Source organism: Callithrix jacchus, chromosome 13 (genome assembly GCF_049354715.1).
Source record: "Callithrix jacchus isolate 240 chromosome 13, calJac240_pri, whole genome shotgun sequence".
In the NCBI taxonomy this organism is placed as follows: domain Eukaryota; kingdom Metazoa; phylum Chordata; class Mammalia; order Primates; family Cebidae; genus Callithrix; species Callithrix jacchus.
In genome coordinates this window covers 60,448,828-60,467,709 of record NC_133514.1, presented here as the reverse complement: position 1 = coordinate 60,467,709, position 18,882 = coordinate 60,448,828, and the positions used below count along the sequence as shown (strand labels likewise).

Below are 18,882 nucleotides of genomic sequence, written 5' to 3'. Positions count from 1 at the left end.
AGTCATTCATTATATTTTCATTCAATAAATTAGCTACTATATACCAGGTACTATGCTGGACTCTCAGCATATGTACAGAAAAGGCACAGTTTCTATATTGAAGAGCCATGGTCTAATGTACAGTTCACAAGCCTAGTTGTCACACTGGAATTACCTAAAGAGCTAAACAAACAGCAATAAGCCTATGCTCAGGTACCTAGCCTAAGAGTTTTGTTTGTTTTTGTTTTTTAGAATATCTGATCTTCTGTCATCATCCCTTTAGCACTAAAGATCCTGATTTAATTGGTCTTGAATAGAGTCTGGATATCAGTATTTTAAAAAGTTCCTGGTATGATTCTAATGTACAGGTAAGGTTGAGAACTACAGTCCCAACATATGAAAGAGATCAGTTAGTGAGCAAATACAAGCGCAGTTTTCTAAGTGAACCAGCTGAGCTCATCTTTAAAGTTAGTCTGGCTTCCTGCTTTAGAATTTTTCACTTCATGGACTCCACCACTTGGCCACTGAGCACACATTTGCCTTCTCATTCCTGCCAGTCTCTGGAACCAACCAGTGTTTAGACACTGGGATTGTAATGAGCCCTTGCTTAGTAGGTTACCAACTCAGTCCCAACTCACAATTCCTTCTGATAATTGCTTTCTCCTAACCTACCTTGCTCCTTGTGACCAAGCTAACTTCTATAACCCAGTTTTGCTTGGGACTCAGCCCATCACCTGATTCTCCTGCCCACTGCTCAGTTGCTCTGGTAAGAATACATGTGGTCTGTACTGCCAGCTGTGGTGCCCTCCAGATCACCTGCCAGGCTTTGGCAGGTCTCTCTCTCGTCTTCCATCTGATCTGGCTCACATGGCCTTCATCTTTACCCCAGGCTTGATGCAATCAACTACACCTACTGTTTTTAAAATATCTAATACCAAGAAGAGAACATCCTCTTTTTATGCACCAACTCATCCACATTATGTTTCACTCTGTTATTTTCATAGGCTTCTTCAGCTAATAGTTTTCTTGGTAAAGCATGACACACTCAGTCCATTATCTGGATTCTCATTACCAGCACAATGAGACAAGAATACGTCCACTTGCAATGTATTCTTTGACTTCAAAGGGAACCAGTGACCCTACCAACCCCAGTAGATTAAGTTAACTATTACAGTGGAATTCAAATTACACTTGAAGTATCTTGTTAGATATGTTTGTGGTTTGCTATTACAAGATAGCTTTGTTTTCTACCTGAAATTTTAATAATGCATCCCCTAAAAAGTTGTTCTTCTGAAATAGCAATCCAAGTTTCACATCCCAAATCTCGAAGTTGATAACACGCTCCCCTGCCATGTATTCCAACATGAAATAAATAATGTGGGTAAAAGTAATATGTTGATATCTAACAACATGAATACCTACAGAAAATTTTAGGCTACATATAAAGTTTTTATAGGGACTTATAAAACCTTGCTACCTAGTTTATAGCCTATTTGGCTATAAGAAATCCTTTATGAATACCTATCCCAGCTCTCATCATCCTATGCTATAAACATTATCTTTTCCATTAGATTGTAAGCCCAGTGTGCAGCAATGAAGCCTCATTATTCCTGGGATCCAAATGGCTCCTGACACACAGTAGGAGATCAGGAAATACAAGTGGCAACAGTGAGGGTGTGCCTGTGCCTACTGCATATAAAACAGGCTCAGATGTCACAGGATTCTGGTGCTCTTTCATGGGAAAGCATTTGGACTTCGTGTATCCAGGGTTCTTCTTTAGGCTGTGAGCCAATGGTTTGTCTGTGGGCGCTGCTTAGCATAGCGGTGTCACAGCTCTTGGTAGTTAGTCTAGGAATGGAATGGCACACAAATGACTTTTGGTTCCTTCCAGCCAGTGAAACAAAACTCTCACCCAGGAGGTCACCAGCAGATCCTTTTCTGGTGGCAAAATTTCTCTAGTGATGGCTCTGCTAATGTCATGCCTGGTCACCTGCCAGTCTGAGGCTAAAGATGAGAAAATAAGAAATTGACTTAAGCTCTTTTAACAATCAGGTTTGGAACCCAGGGCTTCTGATATAGCCCAGACTAGATTAAGAGTTTACTTGTGTAGCAATCTATGGTGTTCTGAGAGTAAACTCTGCCCTTGGGTTCTTGGAGATGTCCATTTGGCACCTTTAATATCACACAACTGTCAGCTGAAGGATTTGATTTCTATAGCAATATGTGTTCTGGTGTCTTTGTGTGTTACCTTTTACCTGGTGTATACATTCCTAGCACTTTTCTGTTTTCTCATGAAATTTTGCAAAGGTTATTTATATGAAGTGTGGCACTTCTTACAGACACCTACCACAATTTCGTCTAAGGAGGTCACTTTTGTCAGGCCCATGTCTAGAGAGTACTTATAAGACTAGCTGAAAACTGCTTATGAAGAAACAGGATGAAAGGGGCAGATATTTTCTCAAAGCGTTCATTTTATATTCTTTTCAAGTAACATGCAGTGAAAGCAGTTTTCTATGTTTACATTCTTTTCTCATCAGAAAAATAAATATTCCATTCTGTATCTGCTCTTTGTTTATTTCAGCCTGAAAATAGGGACAGATTAAAGCAAAAGTGCTTGTACTAGAATGAATATAAATAATATAATTGGGTGATTTAAAAAAATTTGTACAAATTTATAGGGCATATATGCAATTCCATTACATGCCTAGTTGGCACAGCAGTTATGTCATGGCTTTTGGGGTATCCATAACCCCCAATAATGCACATTGTACCCAGTACGTAATTTTTCATCATCCACACCACCTTCAGCTCTTCCCCTTTGGAGTCTTCAAAGTGACATACTTTATCATCTCTTTGAGACAGGGTTTCACTCTGTCACCCATGCTAGAATGCAATGGTGAAAACATGGCTCCCTGCAGCCTTGACCACCTAGGCTCAAGTGATCCTCCTACCTCAGCCTCCAAGTAGCTGGGATGACAGGCATGTGCCACCACATCTAGCTAATTTAAACATTTTCTAGAGGTGAGGTTTTGTCAAGTTGCCCAGCTGGTCTCGAACTCCTAGGTTCTTCCTGCCTCAGCTGCCCAAAGTGTTGGGGTTATAGACGTGAGCCACAGTGCCCGGCCTCCACTGCTTGCCTTTATGTAACTTAAATGAACTGCAGTATATGATAACTTTGAAAAATGATACAGGTTAGACAATACAAGAAATTATTATGTAATTATCTGAAACTAGTTGGACAATGAACACTGTAAAGTTTGTTCTCATAAGAAAGGGCAAGTCATCTAATAAACTCTAGCAATCGCGGCATCTTTGAAACTGGGAAGTGAGAGCTGCCTCAAATCTATAGACCATTCAGTTGGCACCACTGTTAGCTTAACCCAGGGGTCAGCAACATAGTAAAATTATACAAGATTGAAATTTTATAATGCATATAATATATATTATATAATGCATATAATGTGCATGATAAAGTTTTATTAGAACACAGCCACACTTACTAGTTTATGTATCCTCAATAGCTTCTTTTGTCTCATGGCAGAGTTAAGAAGTTGTGACAGAGACCATAGGGCTGTTGAGTAAGAAATGTTATCAGGCCCTCCACAGAAAAAGTTTGCTGACCTCTGGTTTAAACATAATAGCTATGATTACATAAATCCTACTTTTGTTTAAGGATTGTGCCACTAACTGGGCTGTTCTAGCTTCTCCTATGAGTGGGAAAATATTCTTATGAGACTTAATGGCCAGGGTATAATAGGAATGACATCCCAGAAATCAATGCTTGGAACAGTTGGTCCAAGAAGCTTAATCTGATCAAGACCTTCCATGTTTTTAGGTATGCATCAGAATAGCCCCTAGACCATGACACACCTGGCTCAACCCTGTCCCGAGGTGCCTGTGATGGGACCAATGACTGTCAAGTTCTAAGATCATTAACTTACTGATTATATTCAGATAGTACATGTTGATGATTTTGAAAATTAGGGAAAGCCTAGAAAGGACGTACATTAGTTCAGTATCTTACACAGAAGGACTAGTATTAATGAAAAGGTGAAAGCCCACCTGGACGAGTCTCTGCCACAACAGGGCCTGCGAGGTCTGACGGCTTCCCAACTCCCGCCTGGTTTATGGCTCGGACACGGAACACATAGCTGACGCCCTCCTTGAGGCCTCGAACCTGGTAAAAGCAGGTACAGAAGTAATGGGTGTCTTATGAAGCAGTGGCTGTCTTATGTCATTTAAACAGATGGAGTTCTTCCTCTCTAGTAATAATTTCGTGATCTAGCACTAGGGATATAAGACTTGTGTTCTAGACTTGATTCTGTCAAACACTAAGCAGGTGACTTTAGCTATAGATGGTCTCTCTGAACCATCTTTAGATAGAGAGGAGTTGTTAATATCAATTCTCATTCTGATGTTTCTCCTTTTTAGTTAATTTAGTGGCCACCAACATCAGAAACAGAGACTTGTGTACGTAGGCATCACATGCATTAGCCACTGTATTCTTTGGTCAAAAGGACAAAATACAAAGTACTCACTATAGCATATATATTGCCTTTTCCCCCGTTCCTTTTGAGACAGTCCATGAATAATTTCAGATGAAATTCTTGCCAAGAGGGGAGAATTAGGATGAACCATTTGTTTAAAAGTATGTTAAACTAATAGAACCAAAACAAACAATAATTGTTCCTGTAAATTTAACATAGCTATTTCTTACTAGACATGAAATTAACACAATTGTGAATTTAACTAATTTGTGAATAATCAAAGGGTACTAAAATTCTACATCCTCAAGTTTTTAATAATCAAGATATATGCTGAGCATCCACTACATATGTGCCACTAAGCTAGAATTACGAAGAGCTGTTAAAAAAGCATTTACAATTTATTTTTGTATGACAGTCCCACTTTGTGTACATATATATATACACACATACATATATACACCCACATGTATATATGTGTGTGTATATATACATGCATAGATGTGTATATTATATATGTATATATACATATATATGTATATACATGTGTGTATATACACACATAGACACATATATGTATTTTTGAGACAGAGCTTTACTCTGTTGCTCAGGCTGGAGTACAGTGGCATGATTTCAGCTCACTGCAGCCTGGACCTCCAGGATCAAGCAATTCTCCTGCTTCAGTCTCCTGAGTAGTTGAGACCACAAGTATGTGCCAGCACACCAGGCTAACTAAAAATTTTTTTTTGTAGATACAGGGTTTCACCAGTATTTTTTATAGATATGAGGTTTCACCAGTATTGAGCCCAGGCTGGTCTTGAACTCCTGGGCTCAAGCGATTCTCCCACCTCGGCCTCCCACGGTGTTGGGATTATGGGAGTGAGTTGCATGCCCAGTTTCCCACTTAATTTTTTGTAATCTTCTTTGGGTTCTGAACAATAGCATTACTATTATCAATACTGTTAATGTTGTACCAACATTTTTATTTTAAAAACATGTGACTTTTAAAAGCTATGCTGTTTTAAGAAGGAATTTATTATACACAGAAGGCATAATTTTTCCCCAAAATGTTGTGATAGAGACCAATATCCACAATGTGATCTAAATCAAACAATGTTAGAACAAAGTTATTCAATCAGGTGAAGTGTTTGTGATCATGTATTTAAATGAGGTACCTATTAAATTGTTAGGTTTTTAATCTAATTGTATGTGTTTACCACAGAATGTCACTATTTACGTAATAATAGCTTTCACTGGCACTAATGAATTTTTGAAGTGGATTTTATTCTATAAGTAAACTTTAAATTAGTTACAGGTTAAATGCACAGAGGTTGACATATTTAAATTCTATGTTTAGAAATAATGCCAGGAAACTGTGGATTTCCAGAAGGACACAGAAACATTTCCTTGTAATAAAAATAGAGTAACCACCAGGTACCTGACACATCTGCACCTGCCACCTACGTGATGATGTATGGCTGTGAGTCAGATTTCTGCAACATGTTCAGGAAGTATATTCACATTCCAGCGTCTGGTCCCTGGGTGACAGGGCACTCCACTCTTCCATCTCCACAAGGGCAATGACCACTGGTCTCAACAGTACCACAAATATGTAATCAAGATCATCAATTTTTCCTTTTCTTTTCTTTCTTTCTGTTTTTGAGACAGACTCTCACTCTATTGCCCAGGCTGGAGTGCAGTGGTGCAATCACAGCTCACTGCAGCTTCAAGCGATCCCTAGTTCAAGAAATCCTCCTACCTCAGCTTCATGAGTGGCTGGGACTACAGGCACATGCCACCACACCCAGCCAATTTTATTTATTTATTTATTTATTTAGAGACAGGGTTTTGTCACATTTTCCAGACTGGTCTTGAACTCCTGGGCTCAATTAATTTGCCTCCCAAAGCCCTGGGATTATAGGCATGAGTCACTGTGCCTGGCCTACTTTCTTCTTTGTGCTTATTTGAATTTTTCATTCAAATTGTTAGTTTTATAATCAGAAAAATAAAAAAAGTCATTTTATAAAAACTGTTGATAAAGTGTAATAACTCTTCTTATAGAAGTTCACTTCCAGGTTTGTTAGGCATACTTAACCTCACTCTCTCCCTCTCTCTTAAAATTACTTTTCTTCTTTTTCTTTTTTAAAATGAGTGACATCAACCATTCTTTGACACATTTAAACTCTATTTTTTCTTTTTCTTTCTTTCTTTTGTTCTTTTTTTTTTTTTGCTTCTTCATCTTTGTTTTGCTTCCAACCTCAGACCCTTGTTATCCTCTACAGCGGTGGATGGAAGACTTGAAAATCTTCATCCCAGCCATATTCACCCACCACCACCATCCAGCATGTTCCCAGCCTTTCTTTTACACTGTACTTTGGGGGTTTCTTGGAATCCAGGGGCCTCTGGACTCATCTGGACAGCAAACAGCATCATAGGCTTCAGTCCTTTTTTGATGTTTTCTCTTCATCGTGAAAAGATGACCTGTCTTATTTCTTTAGAGTTTTGCAAGAAGCTGGAGAACTGATTGGCACATGCTAAGTTGAGTTAATGGCATATTGGGTGTGATGGTTTATGGGTCATATCTCCTGGAGGATATTTACACAGTTTATAGTAACTGGAAATACCTTAACCCTGGAGAGTGGCTGACAGATGGAAGGGACTTAGTCCATGATGGCAGGTCAGGGAGAGATCTTTTTGGCCAGGTAGGCTTTGAATATCTTCCAAAGCCCACCTTATAGACTATGACTTCTGCCAACAGATAGGACTGTGCAAATGCAGTGTGTAACTTCCTGAGTGAATGTGGTAAAGTCAGTCACATTTCATTCTAAGTAGTAAGTAATGCAGTCATATTCCCCACAGTTTCCAAGGCCCCAAGGGGCAGTCAGGGTCTCCAGGTGCCACTGCTAACACTAGTAGAAAACATTCTTTTGAAATTTCCTTTTGGTACAAGTGATTTGGTGGCTACAGCAGAACAGTCTTTGGTCGACAGAGTTAGGAAATGGTTCAATGAGCACACTCTAGAGGAACCTGAAAGGCAGGGACATGGATAAGGGGGTTGAGTGAATCCATTCCACTAATCTCTGGGAGCTCATGTGAGAACCAGCCTGACGGGAGGAGACAGGAGTGAATTGAGAGGATCAGTAGTCACAGGTTTCTTGCTGTGAGCTTTATAAAAACAGCACCCTCACATCAACAACCCCCCCTGTAAAAAGAGGAATAAAAAGTCACCTTTTGGGGATGGTAAGCAGTAACGTTTAAAGACTATGAGTAACAAAAATATAAAGTGGGTAAGTTGAGGCAAGGAGGGACAGGAGAGAGGAAGGAGCTAACAGGTGTGTTTCAAAACTATGCTAAGGAATTCAGGTTAATATAAATAACCAAAGCGTTTCAAGCATCAGAAACTTCCCCCAGCCCCAACCTCTGCCAATGGAATCTTACCAGGAGCCCAGTATATGAAACAGATCAAAGTGGAGATATTCTGTTTTATCGGGCTAACTTTAAAGTTAATATTAGTCGAGCAATTTTCTGCTTTTTTAAAAAAAGAGAAGCTGTAGAACTGAGCATCCTCTTACCTTCAGGTATAAGGTTTTAATCGCAGCCTCATTGAGCCCTCGCCACTGGTCCTCTTTGGCCTGGGCCTCCTTCAAGTCCACGAAGTAACCAGTGACTGGAGTCCGCCCGGAGTGAATGGGGGGCTTCCACTGGAGGACCAGGGAGTCTTTCCTAACTTCACTATACTTGAGACTGTGCGGTGGTCCTGAGAGAGAGAGAAGTCAATGAGGAGAAATCATAACATAGATAAGTAAATCATAACATGGATAATCATAACATAGAAATCATAACATAGATAATCATAACTCATCTCTACACATTTAGAACCACATTGTAAGTCTTAAAGCTAATCTGACACTGGTGTTCTTTTTTCAAAATCTAGGATTCCCATAAAAATCAGTATTCTGTGGTCATTTTCCTACTGCTCTATATCAGCCCATTGGTCCTTTTAAGGGTGGTAGGTAGGGAAGGCCACTCTAAGGTGCCTCTCAAAGGGTAGACCCAAAACTTCCCTTGAGGCCATGCTTAGGCCTGCATTCACCCTAAAGATTTTTTATTGGAGCAGTATGACTGAGCTGCACATTCATATTTTTTAATTTTTAGTTTTAGAGACAGGGTTTTGCCCTCTTACCCAGGCTAGAGTGCAGTGTTGTGATCATGGCTCACTGTAACCTGGAGCTCCTGGGCTCAAGGGATTCTCTCACCCCAGCCTCCTGAGCAGCTGGGCCTACAAGTGTGTACCACCACGCCTGGCTAATTTTTTAAGTTTTTGTAGAGATAGGGTCTTGCTATGTTGACCAGGCTGGTCTTGAACTCTGGAGTTCAAGTGGTTCTTCTGCCTCAGCCTCCCAAAGTGTTGGGATGACAGGTGGAAGCCACCAATCTGGCCCCTGCTTTCAGATAATTTTTGAGTGACAGCCTAAAAATTCCCCTTAATCTCAAATAGTAGAAAGCAAGCAGCTCAATTTGATGGCATATGAATATAGAGAGTAATAGCTCTTTCAAAGGAAAAAGAATCACTCTCAACTGGAGGGAAACCTTCCCCCTAAAGAATATGTGCAGCCCACAAATGGGTAAAAACAAATGATAGTTTATGGTTTACAAAAACCTTTTACCAAAATAAATATAATCAATCCTATAGGTCCTGCATCTGTGCTAAATACTGCCAGGTAGTTTACATTCATTTATCTCACTTTTCCTGAAGACAATTAACAGAAAGCTCAGAGAAGCCGAGTCACTTGATAACCCTCTGAAGGGAGAAAGCCGTGTGCTTCTCCCTGTATGAATGCATGCAGCCTGTATGAATGCTCTTCATGTTCTTGGCAAAGTCTAAACTACTAAGTGATTTTGTACCTTTCCATGACCACCAGCTGCTATCCAGGTGATAAATTTATTTTGATTTTTTCCTTTCCTTTTTTTTTTTTTTTTAAACAACAACTGACATCGAGCCAACCAATCAAAATCACCTGAAGTGACTCACAGTAGCCTGAAGCCAAAGCCAACCTGTACAAGGACATCTCTGTTATGCCACGCTTTGTTGTTTTGTAATTGACAGTTCAATGTTTGTTTGGCCCTTTACCCTGGCTTCACGGCTACAAATATGCATCATGCTTGCCTTCCAATGTTTTGTATAAAACTATATTTAAATATTAATACCAAATACCTCACACGAATGGGGCATGTCCCGTTTTATAAAGGGCTTTTATAACCATGATCTTGTGTCATCCTTAGAACTCAGGGAGGCATCCAGATTGGGAGCAGTATCCCTGCCCTACAGAGGAGGAACTACGCCCTGCTGTTTCCTAGCAGCTCCAGTCTAGGAAAGAGCAGACCTAGTTTCCTACCCTAATTCTGCTACTTGTTACCTTTGGCACCCTCTGGGCATCATTTAACCTGAGTGTCAGTTTTTTCATCTGTACAACAGGATGATGAAACAATCTTATTGCTTTCTTCTATAAGGGCGTTCTTGAAGTGAGGCGTACCTAACACTACTCAGGAAGTCAAGGAGGGATCTGAGAAGCCAGGATGGCAGGAGGGTAGGGAGCTGCCCTCTTCATCTCTTCTCTAAGTTATGAGTGCTCACCTGAAACCTTTTTTTGTCAACTGCATCACCTTTTTTTTTTTAAAGAGAGACAGAGCCTCATTCTGTTATCTAGGCTGGAGATCACACCACATCACAGTGGTGTGATCACAGCTCACTGCAGCCTTGACCTCGTGAGCTCAAGCAATCATCCTGCCTCAGCTTCCTGAGTAGCTGGGACTACAGGCATATACCACCATGCCTGGCTAATTAAAAAGCATTTTTTAAGAGATGAGGTCTCACTATGTTGCCCAGTCTGGTCTTGAACCCCTGGGTTCAGGATATCCCCCTGCCTTAGCCTCCCAAAGAACTGGGATTACAGGAATGAGTCACCGCACCCAGCCAACAACATCACTTTTGATCAAAAAAATTTCTACAGGCCTCTTGGAATTTCTTAGTCTTTAATCAATTGCATTTCACTTTACTCAGGAATTGCAACAATTTGAAAACAGACCTACTTTTATGCAGGTGGCAGAAAGGGCTTAAGAAATACCACAGGCTTCAAGGAACTACAAGGAAAGAGCAATGTGTTTGTCTCCCTCTGTTTGCTGAAGTCAAGTGAGCACTTGAACTGCTCTTGAGTTTCTCTTGGAATGTTGTTACTCACACCTGACTGAGGAGTTAAAGGCAAAGTGGTGGTCTTCAGGGGTAAAGGGTTTCAAACAGAGGAAGGGGGTGGCACAGGGACATAAAATCACCCACCAAATACATTTATTGCTAGTTTAAATCTTAATAGTAAAGTGGTAAATTTGCATTCACTTTTTATTTTTTGGCTTTATAGCTCTGTAAGAGTTATAAGCAAGGTAAGTTTCCCCTGCACCCCCGCCCCACTTCCCACTTTCTTCCCTGCCGACCCAACCACGCCCTATGATGACCTCTGAAGGACAGTAATTGCCAGGTTCCAGGAACTTTCTTTTGGTTCAGAGTTTGGAAAATATGCAGAGAGAAAGGACTGGAAATCAGTGCAGAGAGGCAAGCAGAGAGAGGTCAGCCCTAAATCCTAGACAGGTGTGTGAAATCCATCCATGTGATATAATGAAAAGCTGGGAGGACTGAGAAGGAGAGACGAAGAAGCCACATAGCTTGAATGTGGAGAGAGAGATTCTGGGGAGCTGACAAACGAGAACCTTCCAGCAGTGTGGCAATATATGAGAACGAAGGCATGCAGGGAGATGTTTTTGAGAAATTTTGCTGTGGGATATAAATGGAATGACCTTTAAGTGGCCTTTCAAAAGCAAAAGCAAAGATTGGAATTTCTTTTGAACACTCATTTGCACTCTATCCAGCCGCCTCTGCTAATCCTACCCTACGCAGTGGCTGAGCGGTGAGGGCTCTAGGATTTATTGGAACACAAGCATAAGGAATTTATACTCAGTTTTACCTTGCTACCTATTATTTAATATTATCATTAAAATATTTTAGATAAACATGAGAGGTCAAGAGAATTCTTTTCCCTTAAATGTTGACCATATAGTACTTTGAATTTCATTCCAGGCTATAGGTTCTCTCGGAGGAAATTCCAAGGTGCGGTGTGGAGGCATGGTGTCCGTGGTTTACCTGGGACAGCGATGGTCCACTCTTCACACTTGAAGCATTCGCTTACTGCTGAGGGTGCGCCCAGCCCGGCCATGTTCATGGCTGCCACTTGGAACTGATACACCATGTTTTCCTTCAAGTTGCTAATCTGCAACATTGACAACATCACAGATAGTGAATGTTTCCGGTTTTTTTTTCCTACTTGTTCAACATTGTATTTATTTACCTTCTGTGTCAGACACACCCTTGGGTGACCCTCAATGTGTCACAGCCTTTTGTAATCTCCTGGGTGTGGGTGAAACCGTGACCTTGTAGCTTACGTTAGAATGTGGCAAAGGGATTGGGAGATCAGTCCTGTGATGGTGTCACCCCATATGGCAAAGAAGAAAAGACACTCTAGATTAGGGTTCCTAGTGAGCTGGTTTGGGATTAATCAAAAGGGAAATTATCCTGGATGGGCCTGACATCATCAGGTATGAACTCTTACAACGGGGCTTGGGCCCCTCCTAAAGAAAAACATTGTGCCAATGGCCTTGAGGAAGTAAATGCCACACTGAGAGCTGTCTACCCACTCACATTTGGAGAAAGGCAGCATCTGGGAGTGGACTTAGCCCTACAGCTGCAAGAAACTGGATTCTGCCAACAACTTGAGTGGGCTTGGAAGAGGACCTCAACGTGAATGTGGCCCAGCTGATACCTGGATTGCAGCCCTGTGAGGTCCTGAGCAGAGGACTGTGATACGCCACCCCCAGGCCCCTGACTCACGGATACTGTGATATAACAAACGTGGGTTGTTTTTAGCCACTGAGTCTGTGGTAACTTGTTATGTAGCAATAGAAAGCTAAGGCATGTACAGGTGAAATTTAAATGAGATCTAAGCTAGGAATCAAAATGCTCAAGTTCTTGTAATGTTTCTGCTCTTTACTGAGTGACCTAATATTTTCTGTATCACTCAGTAGGAATTGGGTTGTTTTAAGGGTACATATATGTGATAAAATAATAAATGTTAAGATCTTTGCAAAATAGAAGTGATGGAATATATTAGTGTGAAAAACATTTGTAGAAGCAGCAAGATATAAAATATGTAAAATGTGACCAACAAGAGATGAAAAATACAGTAAGAAAAAAATAGACATTTTCAACAGAATATCAGATGCAAAAGAAGAGAGAGTTTGTAAACTGACAAAGTCAGAAGAAATTACACAGGACATTATGCAGAAAGACTCAAAAATGGAAAAGAGAGAAAAGTTGATTAACAGATGTGGAAGACAGAGCGAGAACATCAAACATATGTTTAAATAGAGTTTTGGGAGAAGTGAAGAGAGAGAGAGAATGAGGGAGCAATAATATTTTGGGAGATACAGTATTTTCTAGAAAAATCTTCTGAAAAATCCAACCCACAGATGAAAAATCCTCTTCCCCCTAAAATCCTGGGTAGATACATTTTTTTAAAACCCACATCTAGACCCATAGTATTTTAAGTATTGGACATCGAAGATAAAGTGAACATATCAAAAGCTGTCTGAGAAAAAAGGCAAATTACCCTCAAACAAGCAAGCAGACCAAGAGCTGAACATCAGCAGCAACAATGGGCCAGAATATGGGGGAATCATACCTTCAAAGCACTTAATTAAAAGCAAATAAAATGGTAGCTATATTGGTAAGTTGAATCTATAAAACAATAATCACATTGCTTTCTGGATTTTAAAAAGGATTGAAACAGACACATACATACACAATAGCATACGAGCTGGGAAAAAGGTAATGGGGTAAAGATTTGAAGGCCCTTATGTTTCTTGGACAAGGGTAAAACAATGAAATAACTTCAGACTTTAGGCTGCACCATCACCACAATCAAAGAAACTCAGAATCTATAACTTTTAAGGTATTGTAGAAGGAAAAATTGAGTAATTAAAAAAAATTCAAAAATAAGAAAAAACGGACAGAAAATGAAACACAGAACAGGCTGGGTGTGGTGGCTCACGCCTGTAATCCCGACACTTAAGGAGGCCAAGACAGGCAGATCACTTGAGGTCAGGAATTTGAGACCAGCCTGGCCAACATGGTGAAACCCCATTTCTTCTAAAAATACAAAAATTAGCTGGGCTTGGTGGTGTGCACCTATAATCCCTGCTACTTGGGAGGCTGAGTCATGAGAATTGCTTGAACCTGGGAGGCGGAGGTTGCAGTGAGTTGAGATCATTCCACTGCACTTCAGCCTGGGTGACAGAGCAAGACTCTGTCTCAAGAAAAGAAAGAACAGAAAGGACAAATAGAAAGCACAAAATAAGATGATTAGGTGTTTTTTTTTTTTAAGTAATCAGTAATAACAAACGAATGACAAAGACAGGGAGGAAAAACATAAAATTTAACTCCGTGCTATTTTTATTTTTTATTATTTTTTTTTTTGAGACGGAGTTTTGCTCTTGTTACCCAGGCTGGAGTGCAATGGCGCAATCTCGGCTCACCGCAACCTCCGCCCCCTGGGTTCAGGCAATTCTCCTGCCTCAGCCTCCTGAGTAGCTGGGATTACAGGCACGCACCACTGTGCCCAGCTAATTTTTTGTAATTTTTAGTAGAGACGGGGTTTCACCATGTTGACCAGGATGGTCTCGATCTGTTGACCTCGTGATCCACCCGCCTCGGCCTCCCAAAGTGCTGGGATTACAGGCTTGAGCCACCGCGCCCGGCCCTAACTCCGTGCTATTTTTAAGAGACACATGTAAAGCATAAAGTTACAGAAAGATAGAAAGTTAAAGAATAAAAAGTTACATACTCTGCAAACACCACCCCCACCCCAAAACCCTAGTGCGCCTATAGTAAGAACAGGTAATACAGACTTTAAGGAAAATGTATTAGTAATGGTAAAGAGTCACTTTATATGCATTTAATAACATCACTTCAAAATACATAAAGCAACATTTTAAATGAGGGAATTTTATGGTATGTGAATTATATCTTAGTAAAGGGATATTATTCTGTACTTTTTTGTCTGTACTATCCTTGTCAGATATTAGTATCAGATTAATTCTAATATCAGAATAATCTCACTCATGAACATAGAAGCAAAAATCCTAAAGGACAATTAGCAAACGAAATCCAGTTGATATAAACAGATACACACAGTGTCCGAGTTGAATTTATTCCAGGAAAGCAAGGTTGTTTTAACATTAGACAATTACTAGAATATATCAGATTAAAAATGAAAGGGAAAAAGCATATGATCTTCTCAATAGACCCCAAAAAAATGTTTTGGATAACTTTAATTAACTCTTGGCAAACTGGAAATAGAAGGAAATTTCCTTTAACCAATAATAGATGTCTACAAAATACCTGTAGCAAGCAACACAGTATTTAATTGGGAAATGTTGAAAAATTTCCCTTTAAGATAACTATCAAGTCTAGAATGACCAACATCACCACTTAAAAAAAAAAAAAAGAAAAAAAACAATTTGAGATGGTGTCTCGCTATGTTGCTCAGGCTGGTCTCGAACTCCTGGGTTGAAGTGATCCACCGCTTCAGCCTCCCAAAGTGCTGGAATTATAGGTGTGACCCACTGCACCCCCAGCATCACCACTTTTATTCAATATTGTGCTAACGTTGCCACGCAGAAAGTAAGGTAAGTAAATGAAGTAAAAGGTATGAAATTTGGAAATGAAGAAGTAAACTGCCATTATTTGCAGATGATATGACTATACATAGACTCCAAAAGAACTTAAAGGTAACACTCAAATTATTTAAAAATTTATCAAAAGACTATATGTAATAATTATATGTAAAATCACTGTATAAAAATTAGTTATATTTCTCTTTACTAGCAACAAAAACTGATATAAAAATATACTGAAAATATATAGTCTCTATTAATAAATAATATACAAATCTCTAGAGAATCATAAAGCTTTAATGAGAGGCTTTATAAAAGAAGATAAAAACAAATAAAGAAAAATATGTTCATGGATTAGGAGACTCAATATTTTTTAAATGTCAACTATTCCTCAATTTATTTATAGATTCAGTACAGCCTCAATCAGAATTCTCATGGGTTTAGCTGGGGTTGAATGTAAGCTTTTCTTATTGTTGTTTTCTTTTGTTTTATTTATTATTTTTGGTAGAACTTGGGACCCTAATGCTAAAATTTATAACAAGTGCAAAGGGCTGAGTAGCCTTGGAAAAAGAATAAACTAGGAGAACCTGATCTACCAGTCATCAAATTTAGTATAAAGCTATAATTTTTTTTTTTTTTTGAGACAGGGTCACCCTCTGTCACCAAGGCTGGAGTGCAGTGGTGCAATCTAGGCTCACTGCAACCTCCACCTCCTGTTCAAGTGATTCTCATACCTCAGCTTCCTGAGTAGCTGGGATGATAGGTGGCAGCCACCATGCCTGGCTAATTTTTGTATTTTTACTAGAGATAGGGTTTTACCACGTTGGCCAGGCTAGTCTCAAACTCCTGGCCTCATTTTGGCCTCCACTCACCTCAGCCTCCCAAAGTACTGGACTACAGGTGTGAGCCACTGCACCTGGCCTATAAAGCTATTATATTTAAATCAGTGTGGTATTCACCCAGTGTTAGACAAACAGACCAGTGGAACAGCATAGGAAGCACAAACACAGACTCGTGCATATGAGGAAATGATATATGATACAGATAGCCTGGCAGGATGGCAGGCAGAGGCCAAACTTTTCAATAGATGATGCTGGGACAACTACATCTCCATGGGTGGTGGGGGAACTAATTTTGAGGCTTAACTCACAGCATATAAAAATATAAAGGTGAATTAATGACAGAAATATAAGTGGCGAAATAGCATAGCTTTTAGAATATAACCAACTACAATAACTCCATGATCTTGGAATAGAGAAGGTATTTCTTCAAAAAGCCACAAAAATCACTAATGACAAAGCAAATGTTAGTAAATCTGACTACAATGAATTTGACATTAAAATTATTGTGGTGACCACAGAGAGAGGAAAACAAGTGGGTAAGTGGGAGAAGATATACGCAACTTACAGAGCTGCAAAGGATTTATATTCATAATATATAAAGAACTTTGCAAGTCAACAAGAATGCATTAGAAAAGTGAGCCAAAACCTTGAACATAAAAGAGGATATCAAAATGGACTGTGTATGTAGGAAAGGATTTCATTTCATACTCAGATTGCCAAAGCTGGAAATATATGAACAGACCCAGATTCTCACACATTCTTCAGAAGACATTATGGCATTACCTAGCAAAGTGGAAGATAAACAGACCCCTGACCCAGCAATTCTACATTTAGATAATCACCTAGAGAAACTGGTGCACATATGTACCAGCAGACAGATGTATACAAAAATGTTCATAGCTACCTTGCCTGATGTAGCTAAAAATGCAAAAATATCCAAATAGCAATAATAATTGAATGAAAGAGTATATTGTGATATAGCCACATAATGGAATATCATACCACATAGTAATGAAAAAGCATGAGTTATAACTATGTGCACTAACAGGGAAGAAACTTAAAAATACAATTTTGTTTTATGCATTCTCAGCATGTGTGTGTGATATTTCAAAGGCTAAATTAAAATAGCATGGTGTTGAGTTAGGGAAGGTGTCATTCCCCTGGCCTCACCCTGCTTGGCCTCTCATGGCACAGGATTCTGCGAGTTTAAGAGGTGGCAGCTTGGGTGTAGCTGATGAAGCTCTGAAGAGGAAAATCATCAGCTGAGGCGACAGTGAGACTGTTTTGCTTCCCTGATGTGAGCTGAGCAGTGGGGGCCCCCATGTAGAAGGAAACACATGTGAGGCCACCCTTTGTGGCCATCAAGTGATTATAACAGGGTTCACTTCACAAATGGGAGAGCTGAGTCTGGCCATCAAGCCCATGTCCCTTCATCCTCTGTAATTTGGACACTGAAAGTTAAAAATCCAGCCAACTGTGGTGGCTCATGCCTGTAATCCCAGCACTTTGGGAGGCTGAGGTGAGTGGATCACTCGAGGCCAGGAGTTTGAGACCAGCCTGGCCAACAGGGTGAAACCCTGTCTCTACTAAAAATACAAAAATTGGCTGAGCATGGTGGCTGTCACTTGTAATCCCAGCTACTCTGGAGGCTGAGGCAGGAGAATTGCTTGAACCTGGGACGTGGAGTTTGCAGTGAGTTGAGATCACACCCCTGCATTCCAGCCTGGGTGACAGAGCAGGACTCCATCTCAATTAAAAAAAAAAAAAAAGAAAGAAAGAAGGTTAAAATTCAGTGTCATTAAATCCTGGGACTCTTTTTTTTTCCCTCAACTTGGGGGCTCTGGAAGGATCCTGGGACTCTTGAGGCTAGTGGCATATTAATTATACATATTTCCCAAGTTTTGGGAAAAAATAGTTTGTATAATAAGTACATGTTTCAGAGTAAATATTCTAGGAAATTATTATGCTTATGTGTATGAATCAGAAAATACAAATCCTGACTGGTTAGCCAAACTGCTTGTATTAACCACAGTATATTTTTCACAAAACTCATGCCTCTGAAGACAATGGACTCTGGAGAAATGATATGAATCCTTTACAAGGTGCTGGGTGTGTGAGTGCCTGGGTGTGCAGGCACATCCTCATACACGGGACACGCCACGCTACAGAAAGTCACGTGCTTACCTTGTATGCCTCCTCACTGACAGCCTTGACATTGGCTTCTCTCCATTTTCCTGGTACCCCACCAATGACCTCACGATAGTTCACATAATAGCCAGTGATTTCCGCTCCTCCAATCTTATCCGGCTGCTTCCATCCAAGAACCATTGAGTCACGAAAACTTTCAAGACAGGTGATATCACAGGGTGGAGACGGTGGTGCTGTGGCAATATGAATAGCTTGTGAGTAGGCAGAAATGCATTTATGATTCCATACATAAACATTTCCGTTGGTGCCACATATGAGGGCACTAGATCTTGCAGTATAAAACTAAAATGTGAGGCTGATCATTAACTTTGCATTCGACTTGGTGTATGCAATGAACACAGTAGAAAGCACACTACAATTACTATTCCAAAGATAAAATGAACCTGTCCTAGCAAAATGGTATATCCTGGGAAAAAAAAGATTATTTTCCCCATAAGAAGAAATATCTTTCCCAAAGTGTGATTTTTGTTTCTTTATGTGGTTTTGTTTTCATTTATTCTCTGAGGAAAATAGAATGTGTATATCAATTTCTGCCTCAAATTGCTTATTCAGAATTTCCAAATATATATATATATATATATATATATATATAT

General features: G+C 39.8%; 1 protein-coding gene across 4 annotated transcripts in view; it reads right to left on the bottom strand.

Moving 5' to 3' along the window:
* The window catches only part of MYOM1 (myomesin 1), a 195,149-nt gene that overhangs the window by 46,400 nt on the left and 129,867 nt on the right, over nucleotides 1-18,882 (bottom strand). For all 4 annotated transcript variants that reach the window (XM_035270670.3, XM_078347837.1, XM_035270669.3 and 1 more), the window contains 4 exons: nucleotides 18,266-18,462; nucleotides 11,653-11,779; nucleotides 8,036-8,220; nucleotides 4,042-4,156 (listed from right to left, as the gene is read on the bottom strand). In XM_035270670.3, the coding sequence (XP_035126561.1) occupies nucleotides 4,042-4,156; nucleotides 8,036-8,220; nucleotides 11,653-11,779; nucleotides 18,266-18,462 (624 nt within the window). The remainder of the gene's footprint in view (nucleotides 1-4,041; nucleotides 4,157-8,035; nucleotides 8,221-11,652; nucleotides 11,780-18,265; nucleotides 18,463-18,882) is intronic.